The 22,956-nt window shown below is 46.3% G+C and overlaps 1 protein-coding gene across 2 annotated transcripts in view; it reads right to left on the bottom strand.

Annotated features, from left to right (window-relative positions):
* Cd160 (CD160 molecule) overlaps nucleotides 1-20,498 on the bottom strand; it is a 36,871-nt gene extending 16,373 nt beyond the window's left edge. The window contains exons 1-5 of one of the 2 annotated variants that reach the window (XM_085677957.2): nucleotides 20,366-20,498; nucleotides 20,001-20,169; nucleotides 10,991-11,132; nucleotides 7,201-7,527; nucleotides 3,165-3,284 (exon numbers count right to left, since the gene is read on the bottom strand). In XM_085677957.2, the coding sequence (XP_085534083.2) occupies nucleotides 3,165-3,284; nucleotides 7,201-7,527; nucleotides 10,991-11,069 (526 nt within the window). In that variant the 5' untranslated portion in view covers nucleotides 11,070-11,132; nucleotides 20,001-20,169; nucleotides 20,366-20,498. Of the gene's footprint in view, nucleotides 1-1,350; nucleotides 1,854-3,164; nucleotides 3,285-7,200; nucleotides 7,528-10,990; nucleotides 11,133-20,000; nucleotides 20,170-20,365 lie in introns of those variants that run through there. The other variant, XM_048447148.3, reaches the window with a different exon arrangement.
* Between the last annotated feature and the right edge of the window lie 2,458 nt (nucleotides 20,499-22,956).

The raw sequence follows: 22,956 nt of genomic DNA, 5'->3' as shown, positions 1-22,956 counted from the left end.
CAAATACTACAGACAAGCTGAGACATCCAACCTAGTAAACTGTGCAACAACTGTGCATCTGTGCAACCGTGCAACAACTGTGCAACTACTAGATCCTTGGACCTTCTGTTGGACAGCCATTACTGGACCAGTCGGGCCTCAGCCTGTACGCCACTCTAACTGTATACGTACACACAATGTATTATATGAATATATATGAACCATTATACATTATTTATATGAATATATATGTGTATATATTTATTCAAGATGATGAATACAGGGTTGTGGGATTAACGGAGATCTGGAGAGATGGCTCAGCAGTTGAGAGTACAGGCTGCTCTTCCAGAGGTCCTGAGTTCAATTCCCAGCAACCACATGATGGCTCACAACCATCTATCGTGAGATCTGGCTCCCTCTTCTGGCCTGTAGGCAAACATCCAGACAGAATGCTGTATACATAATAAATAAATAAATCTTAAAGGAAGGAAGGAAGGAAGGAAGAAAGGAAGGAAGGAAGGAAGGAAGGAAGGAAGGAAGGAAGAAAGGAAGTTGCTCTAAGAGACTGCTCTTAGAGTCTCCAAAGTGAGTCTCCAAATTTCTATGAATGGATCTGGGGAAGAGTTAATGGAATGGTGTCATTCCTGCGGGAGGAAATTCTGGCTGGTACTAATGTCCTTGTCTGGGCACACAGGTGACACTGTCCTGGGGGTTCTAATGGAAATTAGAATACAGTGTGCGTGTCTAGGGGCGTGTCCCAGGACCAAGTGTAGCTCTTAACTGAGCCAGAAGATGTCCCAGACAAGAGGAACTGTAGACATTCAGGTTTGAGATTTTTTTTTCCTCTTTTTACATTTGCTTTATGACAGATTAAATGATATCCATATAAACAAAGTAGCTGTTGTAGCTTTTCCTTCTTGCTGAGATCCTGGCTGTGGCTTGTGGTGGCCATTTTTTTCTAATCAGAAGTACAGCTGTCTTTTGTTTGGTTTGGTTTTGAGACAAGGTTTCTCTGTGTAGCTCTGGCTGTCCTGGAACTCACTCTGTAGACCAGGCCTCGAACTCACAGAGATTCTCCTGCTTCTGCCTTCCAAAGGCAGGGATTAAAAGCATGCACTGGCCCAGTTAGAAGTACAGTTTTCTTTTATGATTTATTTATTATTTTTATATGTGTTGGTGTTTTGCCTGCCTGTATGTCTGTGCGAGGGTGTCAGAGCCTGGAGTTACAGACAGCTGTTAGCACTTGCACAAGCCTGGCCACCTGAGTTTGATCTCCAGCCCTCACAGAGGAAGGAGAGAACCAGCTCCCAGGAGTTGTTCTCTGACCTCCACGTGTTCAGCGTGCACGCACACACGTATCACACACACATATAAAATTAGAACTTGCTTATTTTACTGTGTTGCAGGGGAGACAAACCATTATTCTGTGGTATAAAACATACCTGGTATTTAAGGCCAGCACACCAGGCACACTTGTAAAATGTTTTCTTTCTTGGCAATGAGGCGGGAGTAGGCAAACTTGTGCTGGCAATAAGGAAGAAAGATCCAGAAGTATGCCAAACGCTCTGCCAGGTCCCTGGAATGATTTTATTTATTGGGGTCAGAGCACGGCACTCCCGTGGAGGTCAGAGGACAGCTTGGGGGAGTCAGTTCTCTCCTTCCACCATGTGGGTGCAAAGGTTTGAGCTGAACCTTGGCAGGCAAGCTCCTGTTCTTGGCTGAGCCATCTTGCTGGCCTTCCAGATTCTTGGTCTACTCAGCATCTGTTCCCTGTCCTGTTCTTCCCATGTGCGTTGTCAGATTTATCTTGCTGTACCTTCTTTTGAAGTTTTTGTTTTGTTTTTGTTTTTTTTTTTGTCACAAGGTGTATAGAGCTGTCGAAAGAAAATGAATGGTTTGTATCACTACCTCACAACTTAGACTAACTGGGAAACAGAACACCTGATTTGAGCCCGTCCTGTGGCTGTTTGATAGGCTCTCGTGATTAGAGAGGGAATGGGGAAATGTGTGAACATAGTATCTGGGCTGTGTGGGAGGCACAGAGGGAGGCACAGGGATCAGGACAGTCCTTCACTTTAACCTGACATGGAAGAAAAAAACATTAGAACTTGGTCTCCATGATATCGCTAAGGCCCCCGAAATGTGTGCGTTTTTCTGCTGAATGCTGCCTCTTCCCTCTGTCTACTAAGGCTGGGATTGGAGGAAGAGGAAGAGAAGGAAAAGCTGGGCGTGGTTGTTCACACCTGTAATCCCAGTGGTCCGATGCCTGGGGTACTACTGAGTTGGAAACCAGTCTGGGCTGCATGGAGGGACCAGGTCTCAGTCACACAGCTTCATAAGTAGTGTATGATTTAGTGTTGTTTTTTCTTTTGTGTACCTTTAAAGCTCCTTGAGTACAGGAGAAAACAATTGAATGTAAGGCTTTGTTCTTCACTAGAAAAGGGAACTGGGAGCAGAGGCCTTGCTGTTCTGGGGTGACTCTGGAGTCAGGTAGTGGCAATAGTGCAAGGTGAACCCCGTTTCCCTTTGAGTGTGTACTCAGAGTGTGCCTGAAGAAATAGCATTTATTAACAAGAATATAGCATAACCCACTAGGGAAACTTGTAATCAGTATGAGTAAGTGACCAGACTGCTCCATCCTCATGTCCCCTGTGTAGAAGCTGGCCCCTTTGGCTGCCAGGGACAGTCAAAATCTTGTGTCATTTATTTGTTATGCAAAATCTTAGTGGAAAATTATTAAACGTCTCAGTCTTTTAATACTCAATATGGTCATCATTTTTGTGGAGGAGCTGTGTTCAAACTCCACCTCAGGCCGACCCTGTCTCCTGCCTTGTTCATCTTCATGTGATACTTAGAGACCTGTGGCTTGTACTGGCATTGCTGTGTTCATTGAGTGAGTGGGGGCAGCTGTGCTTCTTGTCTCCCACAGACCTTTCCTAAGAGGCCTGACCTCTTACCCAGAGGGAAGTCTGACTTGTCTGTCTCCACGTAGCTACAGCATGAGGACTTTAGTAACTTTAAGCTGGTTTCCCCCACATACTGGTTTGCACTCTTCTGTAGATGGCCAAGCCTTGGGGAACATGTTTTCCCCTCCTTCCTTTCTGTACTTTCCCACCTAGGAAATAATTAAACTGGCAAGGATACAAACTCATAGCTTGGAGCGCTGAAATCTCTTCTGAACATACCTTGAAGAGCCACCAGGATGGTGACCAGCATCCTGCAGGCCTTTACTTGCAGGAAGTCTGAACTGAGAGTGCTGTTGATATGGTCCTGCCTTTGTCTCGATCTTATCTCAGTGTGGTTCCCTGTTCCAGGTTCAAAAGAGAATCGTGGATCAGGAGAGGGGGTCAGAGGTCAGGACTTCCTTTTGTTGCATTTCCCACGTGATCTCAAAGAATGCCTGGCAGCACAGTTCACTTCCTGAATAAGCAGTTTTGATATCTGTGGCTACGGTGACAGGCTTAAGCTGAGCAGATAAACACAGAACCTGGCCTTCGCCAGAGACAGAGACAAGTCGACCTCGGAGGAGCTCTGGAGTGTTAACAGGAAGGGAAAACAGCTCACCTCATACTTGGGGACTTGGGTTTCCTCAACTGTATTCATTATAAACAGTCTTCTATAATAGATAGAGCAATTTAGCATAAGTTAAAATTTTGGGCCGAGCCAGTGGACCTCTGTGAGTTCAAGGCCAGCCTGGTCTACAGAGCGAGTTCCAGGACAGGCTCCAAAGCTATATAATATGAGAAACCTTGTCTCGAAAAACCAAAATAAATAAATAAATAAATCAGAACCTTGGGCGCTGGAATAGAGTTGGAGCGTCTGCCGCTGCCCCTCTGAGTGAGTGCTGAGAACCTGTTGTCACAGGACAACAACAACACCTCCTGAAAGTCTGTGGAGACAAATATCAGCACAATGCCCCTTACCTGCTAAGTACTCAGTACACGGTGGGCACTGTTTGTTAGTGCCGCCTGCTGCCTGTCTGCTCTTACCTTCCAGAAGGAACCTTATTCCCACAGCTGACGATTGTATGTGCTAGAGTCTACATAGCCTTCCCTGTCACTCAAGTAGAAACTCATTAGGAAACTGTGAACTTCGGGTTCTAAGGAGCAAGGACTGTTGCACCCCATTCTTGTGTCCAACGCTTGGCATTGTGCTCAGGATGTACAGTGAGTATCCATCAAGTGAGTGAAGAGGAGGCAGGAGAATAGCCACTTCTGCAGTTTAACTGGAGCAGAGGGGCCAGATAAATACAACGAACTAGCCTGGAGCAGGGGTTCTCAGCCTTCCTAATGCTGCGACCCTTCAATACAGTTCCTCATGCTGTGGTGACCCCCAACCATAGGATTATTTCATTGCTAGTGCACAACTGTAACTTTGTTACTGTTATGAATTGTAATGTGAATATCTGATATGTGGGATATTGACCCCCAAAGGGGTTGTGACCCACAGGTTGAGAACTGATGAACTAGCGCCTCATATAAGCTAACATGATTTAGACATTGTAGACACTGAGAAGTCTTTAATTCTCTGAGTGATGGCATAGAATATACAAGCTAACTTTCTCCATAAGTCAGTGGCAACCTTCAGTGAATTGGGACGATATAGGGTTGATGGTCCATTTATTGAACAATGTAGGTACTGGAGCAAGTGTGAAAGAGGAAACTTTGGCAATCTCAAGGACCTCACTTGTTAAAGTTGAGAGGAATGTTTTAACTGTGATGTGAGAGAAACTTGGGAATCATTTGAAAAGAAAATAGCAAACATAGGGAAACTTGTAGTACCTTACTAGATGGGTGAGGAAAATGAGGAACCAGGACTTTGACCGAGAGTCATGTGATGGAGGAAGGTTATCTGTCTATGTGTTACTTTCATTGGTTAATAAAAAAAAACTGGATTGGCCTGATAGGTCAGAACATAGGTAGGCGGAGTAAACAGAACAGAATGCTGGGAGGAAGAAGGCAGTGAGGCAGACGCCATGACTCTCCTCTCCGAGACAGCCGCAGGTTAGAATCCTCCTGGTAAGCCACCACCTCGTGGTGCTACACAGATTATTAGATATGGGTTAATCAATATGTAAGAGGGAGCCAATAAGAGGCTACAGATAATGGGCCAGGCAGTGTTTAAATGAATACAGTTTCCGTGTAATTATTTCGGGTAAAGCTAGCCGGGCGGGCCTGCGGGAAGCGGCCCACTGCTCCTTTTACAGTCATGGACAGATGCTAGTCTCAAGAAGACAAGTTTGGGGAGATGGGGTGCTGCCAGGAGGTGGTCCAGCTGATGGCATTTGGTTAAAGCATTGGGAAGGAGGTAGAGCTGGAGAAGGTGACATGTGGATCGCTTGTGAAGTGCAGGTTTAAACCAGGGTAGATGCAAACTCAGGGGAGGGAGGGAAGATAGGTTAGGTGAGGACTTAGGTTCGATAGATGGGAGGAGGAGAGAGAGGCAAAGTAAACGAGAAATTAAACAAGCCAGAGAACACTCACAGAAGCCTGGGGAGAGGATTTTGGTGGAAGAATAGTTAGAAGTGCCGAGTGACGGGCCGTTTAGGTAGGTAGCAGCAAACAAGGAAAGAAGAAAATATAGATCTAACTGAAGAGAAGTGGACCATTTGAATGATTAGTAACCATAGAAGAGAATAGGAATGTTTATTAAAAGGCCCTCCCTCTCAGATTTTTATTTACTGTGGGTGGAGGGCTAAGATAATGTTTGTTTGTGTGTTTGCTGACATGGTCTAGCTATGTAGCTCAGGCCCAAAACTCACGATCAGTCTTATTTTCCTGAGTGCTGAGATTATAGGTATGAGCCACCATGCTGGGTTGGTGGATTCTTTAAAAAAAAAATTGTATGAGGCTGGCATGTGGCTCAGTGACAAAGTACTGACTTGGCATGACTTAGCATGATCTAGGTCCTGGGATCAATCTCCTGCATTGAGAAACATTCACACAGATGGCAAGCTTTTTAAAGCCATTGTACATCGAACAGTGTCTCTCTGGGCACATAGATTGGTAGTTTGGCTGGGTGTAGGTAGAAGGTGAGTTTTCCACAGAAGTCTGAAGGCTCAGTCTCAGATGGGCCCCTTCTACAGCTTGGCTAGAGTCATCACATTGAGGTTCACTGGGGAGGTGATAGAGCATGAAGGATGTAGGCAGAGGCCGGAAGCTGTGCTCCCCTGGTGAGCTTGAGACCCAGATGGACTATTTGGGGTCCTGTTCAGCTTTCTGGCTTCTGATTCTAGAAAACTTAACTCGTGGGGGCTATCCACACTTTCTGCTTTGTTGTTCTGTTCTAATCCAGTAGCCGGAGTAGGTTCATTTCTTAGAGTCAAATGCTTCTTCGGGAAATCACCCATTTTATTTTAAACCCATCTCTGTGTATTTGGGGAAAATATAGGCTCTCACTGAGAGAACTGCAGAGTAGTCATCAAAAGGCCTGGGTTTATTATTATTATTATTATTATTATTATTATTATTATTATTATTAACTATTATTATTATAAGGCAGTGACTTTTAATAAACATCCCCATTCTCTTCTATGGTTACTAGCCCAGTCAATGAGTGACATTAAATAAATCCCTGCACTTCCTGAAGACTCAGTCTTCTAATGAGAATCAAAGGCCCATTCTATAAAGATGCTGAACAGTAAAGACAAAGATGAGATTACCTTCTAACATATACTTTGAATAAAGGTTTAACATGAGGTATATCAACCAGTGTGGCGCTGGCAGAGGACTGGATAATAGGAAGGAAGGATGCTCAAGGAAGGAAGGGAAGATACTCAAGGGAGGAGGGATGCTCAAGGGAGGAAGGATGCTCAAGGGAGGAAGGATGCTCAGGGAAGGAAGGATGCTCAAGGGAGGAGGGATGCTCAAGGGAGGAAGGATGCTCAAGGGAAGAAGGATGCTCAAGGGAAGAAGGATGCTCAAGGGAAGAAGGATGCTCAAGGGAAGAAGGATGCTCAAGGGAAGAAGGATGCTCAAGGGAAGAAGGATGCTCAAGGAAGGAAGGGAGGATACTCAAGGGAGGAGGGATGCTCAAGGGAGGAAGGGTGCTCAAGGGAGGAGGGATACTCAAGGGAGGAAGGGTGCTCAATGGAGGAGGGATGCTCAAGGGAGGAAGGGTGCTCAAGGGATTGCTATTTAGGACCTCAACTCACTACTTGAAACTCCCACTGTCAGCCCCGCTCACTACTCCTCTGGCTGCATTTGGTTCTTAGGGACTCACCTGTGACGAGAACCGTGACAAAATGACCATGAATGTAGATGTCTGGCTTCCGGCTTCGGGCACAGCACTGGTAGGTCCCACTGTCCGATGGTGTGGCTTGTTCTATGGTGAACACCAGCTGAGATTGCTGTTCACTGCTGCCACCTGTCCCCGGATCCCTTTTTACCCTTAGCTGCTCTAAGCTGGTCTCGGGAGAGCAGTCCGACGGCCTGTCTTTGCACCAGAAGAGTATTAGCCCCTCGGCTTCGCCTCTCTTGTGCCACACAGTGCAGGTGAAGACCAGTTGTCCTCCTTTCTGGGATGCAGAGCTGGTGGCATGGATGCATCCTGGAATAGGAATGCAGGAGTTACCATGGGAAGCCAGGGAGAGTTCCTTAAGTCACACCTAGCTCGTCCTTGTCTCCAGAGTGTCTTGTGTGACACTAGTCTGACAGTGACACGGGCAGGTGGGAAACACAGCTTCTAGCTGTTCCTGGGGCAATGAGCACATTGCCTGCCTCCTCTAATTTTCCTGGGAGGTGAGACCTAAGGGACCAGATACATCCATGTGAAGTTTCTACTTCACGATGCTGGAGGGCAGGGGACTGCCTTAGTGACTTTTCTATGGCTGTGACAAAGCACCATGACCAAGGCAACTTTAAAAAAATAAACCTTTAATTTTTCAGGGAGGGTTAGAATCCACGCAGAGCGAAGGCGTGGTGGCAGGAATAGCTGAGAGCTCACATCTGAACCCATAAGCAAGAGAGAGCACATTGAGAGGAATAAGAGGACTTTGAAACCCCAAGCCTGCCCCACAGTGACATATCTTCTCCAACAAGGTCATACAACTTAATCCTTCCCAAATAGCCACTAACTGAGCACCAAATAGTCAAATACCAAGACTTATTCAGGACATCTCATTCAAACCATCAAAGCTCTGCTCTCAAGTGTACAGCCCAATGTAAAGATCAGCAAAATACAAGCCAGGCAGTGGTGGTGCACACTTTTAGTCCCAGCACTTGGGAGGCAGAGGCAGGCATCTCTGAGTTCAAGGCCTGCCTGATCTACACAGAGAAACCCTGTCTCAAAAACCCCCAAATAATAACAATAATAGATAACATAGATAAAAATAAAATGAATTTTAAAAGATTAGCAAAATACTGCCCTCCAGATTCCCAGCAGTAACAGCAGCCATGGCTAGAGCCAAGGCATGCAAACGCCACTTGGTAGAGACAGAGGGAGAGGCAGTGGCAGTGATGTCCCTGGTTCTGGAGGTGGCAGGGTGGGTGGGTTGGGGGAGGCCCTATGCCAATGGCGAGAACACGTTCGCAGGGTGAAATTTCATTCTTGCATGAATGCAAACGAGTGCTCTGAAATATTTTCTGCCTTGGGGAGAGAAATCAGTGGTACACAATAAACTCAAATGCCTGGGAAGCCTTAGTTGGGATCTACAGGAAGTAAGGAGGGAAATGAGATGGAACTCCAGGAAGGTAGGACAGGAGAGCCGTGTGCCAGGAGAGCCGTGTCTCAGGCGTATTTTCAAGCCAAAGATGGGAAACAATAAAGTCACAAAACTTCTACTCTCGTGATATGATTCAACCAATGTAGCTGTGGCCAGGCAATCCCTGAAGAAGCCACTCAAGGGCAAACAGGCCCCCCAAAATAAGGGTTGGGGGATGCAACAGCAGCAAACGTAGGTGTCTACCTTGTCCAAAGGAACCCCATGGGGAGCAGGGCTGAGCGGCAGTCTGAAGAGAGGAAAAGATGAGTTGATTGAGAGTGGCAAGGAGAAGACAGGGGCATGATGTCCACCAAGCCGTTCTCTCGGGGCATCTTTGTGGCGGTGGACCTCACCTGGTTCACAGACACCAAGAGTCGAGGGGTTGTGTATGCAGAAGATCCCTCCATGGGTTGCTACGTGGTATTGTACTGTTTTCAGCATCTCAGCTAAGCTACGGCATGGCTGCTGCTGGAGCCATGGGTCTATGTAGGAACTGCCAGATGGAGCTAGTGTGCCTCGTGCCTGGTACCTCCTGCCACTGCACGGTCAGGAGGGCTTCCAGCAGAGTGCTGGCCCTGCTGCAAGGTTGGGTGGAAGCCTGCCACGGATGAAGCAGTAACTATTGCTTTACCCTCCCAGCCATCTCCCCTCTTCAAAGGACAAAGCCCTCAAAGAGAAAGGACCGTTTTTATGCATGAGTGGTGTGTGTATGTGTTTGTGTGTGTGGTGCGTGTGTGTGAGTGTGGTATGGGGTGTGTGTGTGTAAATGTGGTGTGTGTGAGTGTGGGGTGAGTGTGTGGTGTGGTGTGTGTGTGGTGTATAGGTATGTGTGAGTGTGGTGTGTGTGTGAGTGTGGTGTGGTGTTTGTGGTGTGTTGTGGTGTGTGTGTATGTGTGAGTGTGGTATGGTGTAGTGTGGGGTGTATGTGTGTGGTGTGGTGTGTATGTGAGTGTGGTGTGTGTGTGTGCATGTGTGAGTGTGGTATGGTGTGGTGTAGTGTGTGTGTGTGTAGGTCAGAGGACAGCCTCAGTAGCATCTTCAAGAACACTTTACCTCTTTTGAGACAGGGTCTCTGGCTAGATTGGCTGGTCAGTAAGCCTAAAGGATCCTCCTGTCTCCACCTCGCTGGTTCTGGGATTCCAAGTACCTGCTACTGCCATGCTTGGCGTTTTTGTGTCTGGTTGGCCAGCACTTTACCGATTAAGCTCTCTTTCAAACCCATTTTTCTTTTTAAAAGTAAAATCTTAGAAAATTACTTAAGCTGCATTAATTTTTAAAAAATAGATGTGTTCATTTTATGTATATGAGTGTTTTGCCTGAATATATCTATATACACCATGGACTTGCCTGGTGTCCAAGGAGGTTAGAAGAGGGTGATGGACCTCTGGAACTGGAGTTATGGATGGTTGTGAGCCACCATGTGGGGACTGGGAATTGAACCAGGTTCACTGCAAGAGCAGCCAGTGCTCTTAACCACTGAGCCATTATTCCAGCCCTTCAGCTATTTTAAAAAAGTTTATCTACATGCCTTTGCAGTCTCGTGTTTGTGTTACACAGGTTTCCAAAGCCAGATTTAGGCAGATGGTCTTATGTTATCAGAAATCTCATATCCTAATTATATTGTTTTGTTCACGGGTCAGATGTTTTTACTTCCCCTTCGTGTGGTCAGACTCACAGGTTTCGGAGGAAGACGTGACTGGGGATGCCCCAGTTAATGCCTGTGAAAGCCTGACCCCTGCACTGCGGGGTCAAAAGCAGATGGATGTGAGGGAGCACTGCCTCAATGGCCTTAGTGGGACGTCTCCAAGCACTTGTTCTCCTACACCTTGACAGACACTTGGCAAAGTATATGAATATATCCTTAAGGGTTTCTCAGGAAGCTTTTCAAGTTTGCAGGCCCCGTGGTCTGAAGGCACCAGCTGGGCACAAATCTTTTCTTCCACAGGTTGCTACTCCCCCTGGCACCACAGAGCATGAGGGTGGGTAAAGTGGACAGGAAAGTATTGCTTCCCTGATAGATTTAAGTCTATCTATCTATCTATCTATCTATCTATCTATCTATCTATCTATCTATCTATCTATCTATCATTGATTACCACAAAATAAAAAATTGCCACCAAATTATGTAGTTACTATAATTGAGGGAGCTTATGAGTTCCCGTGTGTGCCTGGAAGAACCAGGGAATCTCCACAGAGAAATCAGCGCTTGTGTTGCGATTTTTCCTACAAGAAAACATGCACGGGGAACTCCTTCCCCTGAGCCCCGGATTCTCCCCTAATGGCCGTCTCTGTCCCGGCACCTATACTCACCACCACATTGGAAGTCCACGATTGCCAGCAGGATGGCTAGGGCACAGTAGCTTTGGCCAGGTGGCATCAGGATTTGCATGTTGTCAGCAGCCCCAGGAATTCCACGTAAGTGTTGGCTTTGCTGGTCTGTGGCCTCACACCCCTGAAAGCACAGAGACACATTAGCTGAAGCCTTCCAGACCTCTAGGACTGTCTCCCTATTTTAGGCGCTTATTGAAGTTACTCAAAGTGTGAAGGAGATGAAGAGAGTGCCCAGGGCACAGAGGGTTTGGAAGTGATATCAGAAGATCAAGTGAGGTATAACTGGAGAGAGGAACGGGCTGGGCTGGGCTGAGAGATGTTGCTTAGCTTTCATGGGCTTATTTGGCAAATGGCCCCTGTTATCTCCATCCATCCATGTATATTATACATATATGTCCATATGTAAACAAATGTCCATGTGGGTAAATCTATAATCCGTAAAGAGGAGAGAAGAAAGGGCAAATATAAGGGACTGGGGAAGGACTGAACTCAGGTAAAGGGCACTGTGTCCTGAAAGCAGATACAAAGTTAACGTTGCTCCAGTTTCAGCTCTACCATGGATATTTTGGTGATGGGTAAGTGCAAAAGATATATTGACTAGTGAAAGCGTAAGATCTGATGTGAAGCTTCGGAGTGCCTGTCTCAGTTCCGTAGGCATTTGCTAAAATGCAAGGACTTTGGGTCTGGCTAATTTTGATGTGTGATTTTTTTTTATTTGCAAATTTTTTACAATACAGTTTTAATTTTAAAAAAATGTTTGGGTTTCCAATATTGTTTTAATAAATTTTCCCTTGGGTTGAGATTATTTTCTCCTAATATTTTTATTAGTTTATTTTAATATGTTTAAATAACCTAATCCTGTTTAAGCAAAATTATGTCCACATTTTAAAAAGCACTCAAATTGAAAGGGAAAAGTCAACAGGAGGCTGATTTGGTAAATTTGGTTCATTCATACAAGAGAATATTACACGGGCATGTGCTGTGTATCAGCATTTCAGTCAGTGACAGACGGCACGGACATCAGTGGTCCTTAGAGATTATAACGAAATGGGGCAGAAATGAGCGACTGGAAGGACAAGAAAAAAAAGAACCGAAGAAAAGAGAGTGGAGGAAAATGAAAATGAAAAGAAGGCCAGAAGAAAAGAGAATAGCAAGAAAACCACGGTGAAGGGGTTCGCAGACTTTGCAGACTTCAGCCAGCTTTGAAGACAGGGACCGCAGTGTTGAGGTCCCTAATAGTGTGTCACCTGCTCATCAGCAGAGACACCAAGCAAGCCAGCGTGCATGTATATCTGAGGGGTCCTACGCAAGAGGAGCTTGGGCAGGTCCTTCGTGAGGGATGCCAGAAAAAGATGGTGGTGTCTCAGGGGATGACGGCCTTGAGGGCCTTCTAGTGGGGCGATACTGAAGATGGAAGGCAGGAGCATCGATGACCTTGACCTCTGCAGACATAGGTTACATGTGTTATGTTTTTCTTTTTTATTGAATGTGTTCATTTTTAACAGAAAAGGTTTAAAAATCAGGAAAGCTTAAAGGATAAGAATATATGTATGTATGTACACACACATGCACGCACACACACATTTCTTACACAGCTGTATAATGTGTATAATGTCTTTGTAGGGACTTTTCCCCAGACTGGCCGCAAACTCATAAGCCTTTTGCCTCAGCCTACCCAGCTGTGAAAATGCATGGGACAACCAAACTGGCATGTTTATGTTTTAGGTTAAATTTAAATATTAAGGAGACTGTAAAGTAAAATGTTATCGTGAGCTAAGGCTACTTCATGACTGAAGTCAGTTTATTTCTGAGGTGTTGGGGATCCAGACCAGGATTTGGGGTCTGACCTATTTAGAGTGGCTGTTGTGCAGTGCACAGCAGTGCACAGCAGAGCACAGCACAGCAGTGCACAGCAGAGCACAGCACAGCACAGCAGTGCACAGCAGAGCACAGCAGTGCACAGCAGAGCACAGCACAGCAGAGCACAGCACAGCACAGCACAGCAGTGCACAGCAGAGCACAGCAGAGCACAGCAGTGCTCAGTCATGCCCCAGGCTTCCATCACTCATGCTCTGAAGAGATTCCCAGACCTGCAGACTCCAGGCACGGAAAGTACTTTATCCAGGCATTCAATTTAAAGCCATCGGACTCTATTTTTACTGTATATTGTGTCTAAATACATACTGTTGTATTATGGCTGCCTACAAAATACAATGTTGTACTGTCATGAAATTATCTAGTGATGTATTTCTCAGTGTGCCATCATCATTAGTGATGCGTTATTTTAAATTATTTATTATCTTATTATTCTTAAATTGTTTTTAAAATATACCTTTCTATGATGTAGCATGCAGGCCCTCAGCAGATGCTAGTGCTACACACTTGGACGTTTCCATGTCTAGAATCAGGAGTCAAATCAACCTCTATTACTTATTTAAAATCTGAACTCGATTAGTTTTATACACATGGGCTTAAATTATATCTATCATAATTTAGTATGTCAAAATGTGCATCATGTAGGATATATATATATATATTCATTTCATGTAGGCTATATATTTACTGTACATTGTCTGTGTCTGGATATATAACTACCTACTGCTGTATTACAGTTGCCTACAGTATTCATCATAGTCAAATGCTGTGTGGGTGTGTAACCCAAGAGCCTTGTTGTACCAGATGGCTAAAGTATGCAGAGGCTATGCCATCTTGGTTTGTATACATACCCTCTATGGTTTCTAAGAATCTTCTGTGTTATACACACACACACACACACACACACACATTTAGATATTTCCAGTCTCTACCTTCTTGAAGAGGTATACTCACAAGTTTTGTATCACTGTTTCACTGATGAGACACAGCAGTTTACTGAAGCAGCTTCAGGAAGGGAAGGACTACTTTGGCTCATAGCTTCAAAGGGATGCCAGCTTGTTATAGCACGGGAGCCTTAGGGGCATGGTTTGTGGTGGAGGGAGCTTGTGGCACAGGTTTGTTTACATGACAGCAAGCATGGCACAGAGAACTGGGCCAGAAGAGGCTGGTTGGCTCTGGTGAGCCAGGCTCCTTGTCTTAAGATGCTCTCTTAGCACCATGAACTGGGGAGTAAGTATTCAAAATACACGCCACTGGTGTACATTACAGACTTGAGCTCCAAAATTTGAGGGAGAAAATCAGAAATAGTTATAAATCCTGTTTCTGATTTTTCAGTTATATATTTAAAGATTTATTATTTGTATCTTTGGGCACTGTGTGAAGGTGCTCAGGGAGTCCAGAAGAGGGCGTCTGACCCTGGAGCTGAGTGACAGGAGGTTGTGGGCAGCCCTGTGGGTCCTGGGAACAGAATCCTGATCCCTGCTAAAGCAGTCAGTGTTCTTAGTCACTGAACTGTTGCGGGAGTATCTTCCGCTGCTTCAGCCGATAGTCGCTGAAGCACAAGCCCACGGTGCTGTGGGAGCGCCTTCCGCTCCGTCAGCCAATAGCCGCTGAAATACCAGCCCACTGGGGCGTGGTATGTTTCTCTTTTAAAAAGAGCCACAGAGCTCGGCTCGGCCCTCTTGGTTCCGGTGCTTGGTTCCGGCTCCTGCTCCCGGCTCCTGCTCCAGCGACTAGGCTCCCTTCCTGACGGTTTATGGTGTATGTTTTACCCCCCCAAAATAAATAACCCCTTAAAACATAACTGGTGTGGGATTGATTCGCCGTTACTGAACCATCTCTCCATCCCTTACACCGTACTTTTGTCACATATCAGTTCTATAAAGCTATGGATCTCATTGCTCTTTCACACACAGACACAGCACCGTGATCATAGTCACCTCCACCATTGTCTTCCCTTATCACCCTTTCCAAGCCAAGGAAGATCAATCACTTTTCTTTCATGTTTGTTTTTGTGCATGGGTGTTTTGCCTGCATATATACTCATGAGCCACATGTGTGCAGTGCCTGTAGAAGCTAGAATGTTGAATTTATCTTTTAACTTAGGGAGAACTAAAATTTTTGTGACATTAATTCTTCAGATCCGAGCATAGATTTCTATGTTGTGTATTAGTTTCTTTTCTGTTGCTCTGATAAAACATCAGAACCAACAGCAACTTAGAGAAGAAAGAGCTTCAGTTTCCAATCCAGGGGAATAAGATTTCATCATGGCCGGGCAGTGGTGGCGCACACCTATAATCCCAGCACTCGGGAGGCAGAGGCAGGCAGATCTCTCCGAATTTGAGGCCAGCCTGGTCTACAGAGGGTTGTAGACCAGCCAGCCAGGCCTATACAGTGAGACTCTGTCTCGGAAAAAAATCCAGTCGTAGACCACATGCAAGAGGAATGCCGAAGAGTACTGAGGGCTGGAGAGGTTGCTCAGAGGGTAAAGGTGCCCGCCACCAACCCTGACACCCTGAGTGTGATCCCCAGGACCTGAATGGTAGGAGAGAGCAGACTCCAGAAAGTTGACCTCTGACCCTTCCTAAATATACAGTAAAATAAAAATAAATGTCATTAAGAAAAGCAATGACGTGGAAATTCAAAACTAAAAGGATGAAAAATAGTGGTTAAGTATTAAGTATTGTCAGCATAACTAAGTTAATATAAGGCAAAAGTATACAGTTTTATAAAGAAATACACAAGGTCAAGGACATGCTTTGCTGGCCTCTACACACACTGCACACATTGGTGCACAAACACGCTTGCAGGCAAAACACCCATACACATAAAAATAAAGCAATGAAAAAAGATAGTCTGAAACTATGTAATAACCCTTAGCTATATAAAGTAAAGTTTGGAGAAATTGCTGGAAGAAATGGGAACTACAATGATACCCATAGTTCAGCCCAGCTTCCTCAGCTGTGAAGTGATAAAAAGGTAGGTATAGAAGATTGAAAGAAACAACCAGCCCAATGCAGCTACAGAAGTCTTTCCAACAATCCTTTGCAGCACACATATTCTTCTAAACAAATCAAACAGTTTGGAAATTGATAGTGTACTAGCCAATAAAGCGAAGCTCAGACTGTCAGTATTGCAAGGCCAGACTCTGTTTCAGTGCAACTAGCTTAGATGTCAAAAACCATACGGTACATTTTTAAAACTCTATTCTGGGACAACATCAGGCTTCTTAGACTTCTGTGCTGGGCCCTAAATCAAGCCCTTGAGAAGTGAAAATATCTGACATTACGTCCCATCTAGCACGTGCCGGGTAGGTACGTGGTGGACAGAGAGATCATTAAAACAGGGGTCTACGTGTCGCTCCACGCCGCCTAGGCAGGTCGGGTTTGAAGTCTGGCTTGACACTTGCTAGTTGTCCAATGTTGGAAAAGTTTCTTAATCTCTCTGAAAATGAGTTTACTGATGAATAAGATGTTGACAACAGCGTTCTCGCCCCAAGGTAATTATGGGGGTTAATCTAGCAGCCTTGTGAGCACAGCATGGTGCTTGATGTAGCGCAACTGCTCAAAAAATGCCAGCCATGCTGATTCTGACGGCCGCACAACTGGCTGCAGCTCATGCGCAGTCGTATTTAGTGCTTGTAAAACTCTGAGCTCTCATCAACCACGTGTTCGGTGCAGAAGTCTTAGAGGAGCCGTGCGACTTGCTTAAAGTCACAGAGACCGGGTCGGGAGCTGGGATCCTAACCCGCTCGCAGTCTTTGGTACCTCTCCTTACAGCCATCTCTCCCCATTCCCAAACAGTGAAGCATAAAGGGCCATGACAAGAACATAGTTGGGGTTGCAGTTTAGAAGGGTTAGAAAAGGACGAATGCGGGCCCGGGGCTCTGGGAAGGTTGCAGGATGGCAGTGGAATTGGGTCTTGGTCGTTTTATTGATTTTAGGTATTGGTACCGGAAAGATGCGGTGGGAGAAAGAAGGTGGCGAAGGAGAACCGACCGGTTGGATGATTTAGCTTGAAATCATGCTGTATACTTGCTGGCTGTGCGATGCCAGAAGGTCCTACCTCTTCTTCAAGATTATGTCCTCAGGGACTGATGCAATGGGATGGGAGGGGCGGAGTAGGGCCCGCTTCCAACTTCAGAACGACAGGCAGGCTGTCTTGCTGCAAGGCGCCGGTCCCTCCGCCGGAGTGGCTACGAGGTGATGAAGTCTGGCTGGACCACCGTGTGTAAGTATGTTTGGGCTCCTCAGCCGGTTTGGGGGTAGGCGGGGACGATTTGGGTAAAGACTCCCTTGTCAGAAGTGACCTTGATTTCTGGAGCACCTGGTTCTTCCCGGGGGCAGGCACAGATGGCTGGAGCTCTCGCCGCTAGAGGGCGCTGCCTCCCAGCCCCGGGTGTGACCTTCGCCTCTTCGTTGGCTCAGTCCAGCCCAGGACTCCACCAGGCTGAAGAGCAGGGGACTGGTGGAGTCCGAGGTCAGAGGTGGGGCCAACAACCTTAACTAGGAATGGAGAGGAGGAGAGTACAAGATTGGGTCCGGTGGGCCCAGTGACAAGGACTGTGCTCGAAGCTGCTAATGGCTCTCTTGTATCAAGAGAGGTGGGGTATGGGAGGGCAGAACTTTCTGGGTCCATTACGCCCCCAGCCGCAGGTCCTGCCTCCCTCGTGGAATGCGGTGAGCTCTGGGGGTAGGGGATGGGAAGGGTGCAGATAGGGTTGGTATCCTCACATTTGAGTTTTCCTGAACTGCTCTGACCTCAGGGATTTCTTGGACTCTCAGAAATCTTTGGTAAGAGATGGAGGAAAGCGGTAAACGCCCTCAACTCTAATTTATGAGAAACCAGAGTTCCGGGGAAGCCTTGGCGCCCTTTCTTGCTGTTCTCGGCCTGCCCTTCTAACCCGGTCCCTTTGAGCTGGAGCGCAGCTTCCTAACCGCGGCTCAAAGGGAACTGTGGAGGGCCAGATGGCTCAGCCGTGCTTGCCACAAAGCCCAAGGACTTGAGTTCATTCACAATGGAAGGAGGTAACCGACTCTTGCAAGTTGCCCTCTGACCTTTACGTGTACAGCATGCACATATATACACACGCATCTATGCACACTAAATAAATATAGTAAAACTGTATTTTAAAGGGGACCAAGGAGCCTTTTGAAGACCTGGTGAAGAACATGAGGCTTGTGCTCACAGGGAGGCAGCCACGATGTTTTTAGCGAAGTCAAATCCACGTGATTTGTCTAGTTTTCCTTTAATCTTGGGTATTTTGTTTCTCTTGCTGAGAATGTGTGGAAACATTAGAGAGCCTACAATCCTGTAGCACGTATCTGCAAACCTGTAGTTTTCTATACAGTCACAATGTACTTTTGCTACCTTCTGATTTATTTTGCAACACGTTACTGTACAGTAGCAAATCACTTTCAGTTATGTGTAAAGGAATAAATTAATTAAAATGCTCTTTATAAGAAATTAATGAGATGGGTTGGAGAAATGACTAGTTGCTCTTGCAGAAGTCAGGGCTGGGTTCCAGCATCCACAGGGTGGCACCTCTGTCTGTAACTCCAGTTTGAGGGCACCCAACACCCTCTTCTGGCTTCTGTAAGCATCAAGCTCACATGCGGTGCATGTGTGTGTGAGCATGTGAGTATGTGCTTGTGTGTGTGTGAAGGCAAAACATTCATAATATATGGAATAAAAATCAGTCTAGAATTAATAAAACAAAATGCATAGGATAATAAAGGAAGCAAATTCTATAAAGATGGTTGTTGGAACAGTTACAGGAATGCATGATAGAGTAACATACACTTCCTCAGACCCGGTGTCCATCTGACAACGACCATCATTTTTTAAAAAGTATTTAAAATATAAATTTTAAATATTTTATTTTATGTGTATAGTTGTTTTACCTATGTGTATGCCTGTGTGCTGTTTGGGTCTGTGGTGCCTGTGGAGGCCAGAACAGGGCATTGGATCCCCTGGAACTGGAGTTATAAATGGCCGTGAGCCTCCGTGTGAGGGAACCTGGTCCTCTGCAGGAGCAGCCGGCACACTTAGCCACTGAGCGGTCACTCCAGCCCTTGTCTAGTCCAAGGAAGTATAACAGCTGCCAAGAGATTCGAAGATACCTGTGCTTTCTGCTAACGGCAGATTCTCCTGTGGCTCCTTGCCTGCAACACCCCACCTCCACCCCGAGACAGGGTTTCTCTGTGTAACAACTCTGACTGTCCTGGAACTCGTTTTGTAGACCGGGCTGGCCTTGAACTCACAGAGATCCGCTTGCCTCCCAAATGCTGGTCTTAAAGGCATTTGCCACCACACCTGGCTCCTTACCTACATTTTTAATGGAAGCAAATACCAATTCCCTAGCAAAGGCTGACAAAAGCGAAGATGTATTTTCTCCCCAGACTCACAAACCCCTTGTGGGGTCAGATGCCCTAGGTAAGCAACCAGCTCTGACTCACAGGCAAAGGCTAAGACTTCTTCCCACTGAGGAGGCAGCTGGAACTGAACTGAGGGCAAAACATTGCTTTTTTTAATCCCCAGGAATCTAGAGGTTTACTCTGCCCAAACCACACCGCGACTAAGGCTGCCCTTGTTTGTGCCACCTCCGGTGCCTCGGACATGAATGTCCCTCAGAGACGCCTCACAGAGGCAGCTCACATCCAGCCCAGACCCGAGGGCTGTAGCAAAGGCTTCACAACCTGTGGTACCTTTCTTGCGGTAATTCTTCATCTTTGTATTTATAGAAATATGTGTCTTTCACCCACCATCTTCTCCTGAACACAGAACCAGAGAAAGCACCTGGAGGAGTCGGCCCAGCATGCCTGAGTTGAGCTGGACAGGCTGAACTCTAAAATGCTCACCGAGAGAGACTTCCCTCCCGTGGATGGGGTGTGGTCTTTCTCCTTGAAGGCATATCTGAGCCAGCCAAGCCCATGAGAAGGAAGGGTGAGCACGCCAGCCCACCACCATAAGTAGCCTATCTCTTCCTCAGACTTCTGAAGGCAGAGAACATTTATTTCCCTTTGAGAAGCAGGCTTCTCAATGCCTCACTGAAAGCTTGACCTCATGTGAGCAGTTATGCCAAGCATTCCACCTCTCCCCAGAGCCCAGATACCTCAGGACAGAATTCTTCCTCGCTCTCAAGCTGGGTGCTCTCAAGCTGGGTGCTCTCAAGCTGGGCGCTCACGCTGGTTGCTCGTGATTCTTATGCTGATGTCTTTCTCTTGTTGAAAACTGTCTCCCCACTTCCGTCTTGGCGCCTACTGTGTTAGTCTTATAGTGAGCTTTGAAAAACCACAAGATGGGTTTTTAGCAACTGGAGGGGGGGGGGTCTTCCTGCCTTTTTTCCTCCACCCCTACAACTTTTCCTCGCTGCCTTCTCCCCACCACCTCCTCCTCTTTCCACGCCCCTCTTATTAGAAATCCACTAAGGTTCTGAGAGGACTGAGAAAAGTCGCCCTTTGAAATAGGTTTCTTTACCTTGGGAAATGAAGATTTCTCACTTGTTAATGGATAAAGGTGGCTCTGGTAATAGAGACGACCAGAAGATGCAAAGACAGAGCGTTCTCTCAGGGATAGGGGCGCTCTGTCTTTTCCTGTTGGGTACCTTTGGATTTTGGAGCCGTTTAGAGCGCAGCAGACCGGTTCCACTCTGAACCCATGCAGCAGGAAGTTTTGTAGTTCAGAGACACCGGCCGCGACTGCCAGCTAGTGCCAGGCTAGCTAGAAGCTTGAGTTAGTGTCATAAGGAGGGCACTGGGGAAGCTTCTTCCTGGCTAATGCAGAGCGCTCACACCGTTGCCACCCTGCTCAGGAAAGTGCTCACGCCAGTTGCCTCCCTGAAGCCATCGTTGGATGAGACAGACCTCACGTGGCGGCATGTCCATCTTGCTTTCTTGGCCCCTGGAGACAGACTTCATAAATATATCAGTCTGTCAGTGTTTGGCTTTCTTTGATGAGCAACTTCTAGGAGCTTGGCTGATTAGAGCCCATGTTAGGGAGGAGACTCTCCACCTCGTCTCCATGTTTCTCACCACAGTTGATGTCATGGATATGGACCGCGAAAGTAGCCGGACTTCCGGGGTCCCAGTATCCTAATGCTGTGTCCCTGTGATAGTGGGTAAAGCGCTGGAGTCCAGTTCTATGCTCTTGCCAATGTTGCATTGTTGTCGAGGGAAAAACAGTAAGTGTTCTGCCTGGTTTAAAAAAAAAAAATGGAGGAAAAAGTAAAAAGAAGCAAACTGTGTAACATGAAGGGCCGGCTTGTTGGGGTTTCTGTCCTGCCGGGTACCCTACAGCCAGACAGATTGGCTACACGATTGACAGAATACAGATGGATTATGGATATTTTCCTTTGTGTTTTTTTTTTTAAAAAAAAGAGGGGGAAGTGGTGTGGGAGAATTGTCTGTATTCTGTCAATCATATTTTAAATAAATGCTGATTGGCCAGGCAGGAAGTATAGGTGGTAAAACCAGACAGTAAGTAGAGGTGGAGGAAAGAGAACAGGAGAATGCTAGGAAGGAGGAAGCCCAGTCCTCACCAGTTCTGCCCAAACCACCGAAGAGAAAAGATGTAAGCTGCCCTGCTGAGAAAGGTACTGAGCTGTGTGGCTAACATAGATAAAAATAATGGGCAAACATAAGTTACAAGAGCTAATAAGTAACCTGAGCTAAGGGCCAATCAGTTTATAATCTTATGGAGTCCTCTGTGTGATTTTCTTTGGGGCTTTCCGGCTGTGGGGTATAGGGCAGGACAGAAACCCCAACAAGCAAATTGGCCCTCATGTTATAAAAACTGGGTGGATGATAAACTATATTTCTATTTTTTATAGAATTATAAAGTTTCTGAATTGGAAGGACTACCTGGGTGTGTTGGCACAGGCTTTGGGAGGCAGAAGTTCAAGGTTAGCCTGGGCTAGTAGATCCTACCTTAAAAACAAAGTACATCATGATCAAAAGGGCAGAAAGAACCACAGTTGTCTGCTAGTCCAGTCTGTAATGATGTACAGAGATGTCCGTGCTAGTGGTTCTCAAAGGCAAGCGTGTCCAAATTAGCAGGCTGGCTTGTTAAAACAGTTGAGGCTCTGGAATTTCTGCTCAGTATTGGTGCAAAAACCTGGCTCTAACAAAGAGGATACGAGTTTATTCTGGAACCAAATATGAGTGACCATAGTCTGGGGATATGGATTTAGGTCACCCACCCCAAGTTCCACGTTCTGATGTGGAAAATGTTTCATGATGCTTTTATAGAGACAGAAAATCAAAAACCAGGGCACTTTTCAAGGACATTAGTGGCAGTGGCAGGGAGGAGGGGAGAAATCCCCTGTGGTCCTTGTTGCTAGCCCACCGGTTCTGTTGAGTTCATTCATTCCAAAAGGCTTTAAAATGTCAGTCTGATAGGAGGCTGGACAAAGAAGGGCTATTTGGGGAACCGAAGCTAACCCCAGAGGCGCTGCAAACTGTCTGTTGACCTGCAGCATTCCCAGCTCTACAGTTACTGAAGTTCTAACCTGTCAATCCACCTTGCTCAGGTTTCAGTGTTAAGGCAGGGGCAGCCACTTTCTGGAAGCTTTACATCACTGGCTGAGGGCTTGTCCACCTTGCCCGAAGCCCCAGGTTTGATCCATACATTGTATAAATTAGGTGGGACAGAGGAGGATCAGAAATTCACGGCCAGTCTGGGCTAGAGACTCTGCCTCAAACCAACAGTAATAACAGCAACGAAACATCATAATTGGCCTGGCGTTAGATTATGCCAATGGCTAATCAGTTCACATTCACCGGCAGTCTCTTGGCCACTGAGGAGAATTCACTGAGAGCTGGCTCTGATCCTTAAACAGAGTCTCCAGACATGTTGCTGAGACTACAGTCCATCCGCAACCCTCAATTCTCATGTGGATTCTGGGGTCCATGCTGCTGTAGAGAGATAGTCATCCCATGGAAGAGTTTGTCTGTGAGTCAGTAAACACACTCCCTGACATCACACTTCAACTAGAGTGCCTCTCCTCCATACCTCTCCATCATCCTAGGAGTTTCACCTTCCTTCTCTGGAATTCTCTTCTCTTGTAGCCT

The sequence above is a fragment of the Myodes glareolus genome, chromosome 17, assembly GCF_982192425.1.
Source record: "Myodes glareolus chromosome 17, mMyoGla1.1, whole genome shotgun sequence".
NCBI lineage: Eukaryota > Metazoa > Chordata > Mammalia > Rodentia > Cricetidae > Myodes > Myodes glareolus.
This window is presented reverse-complemented; position numbering and strand designations above follow the sequence as displayed.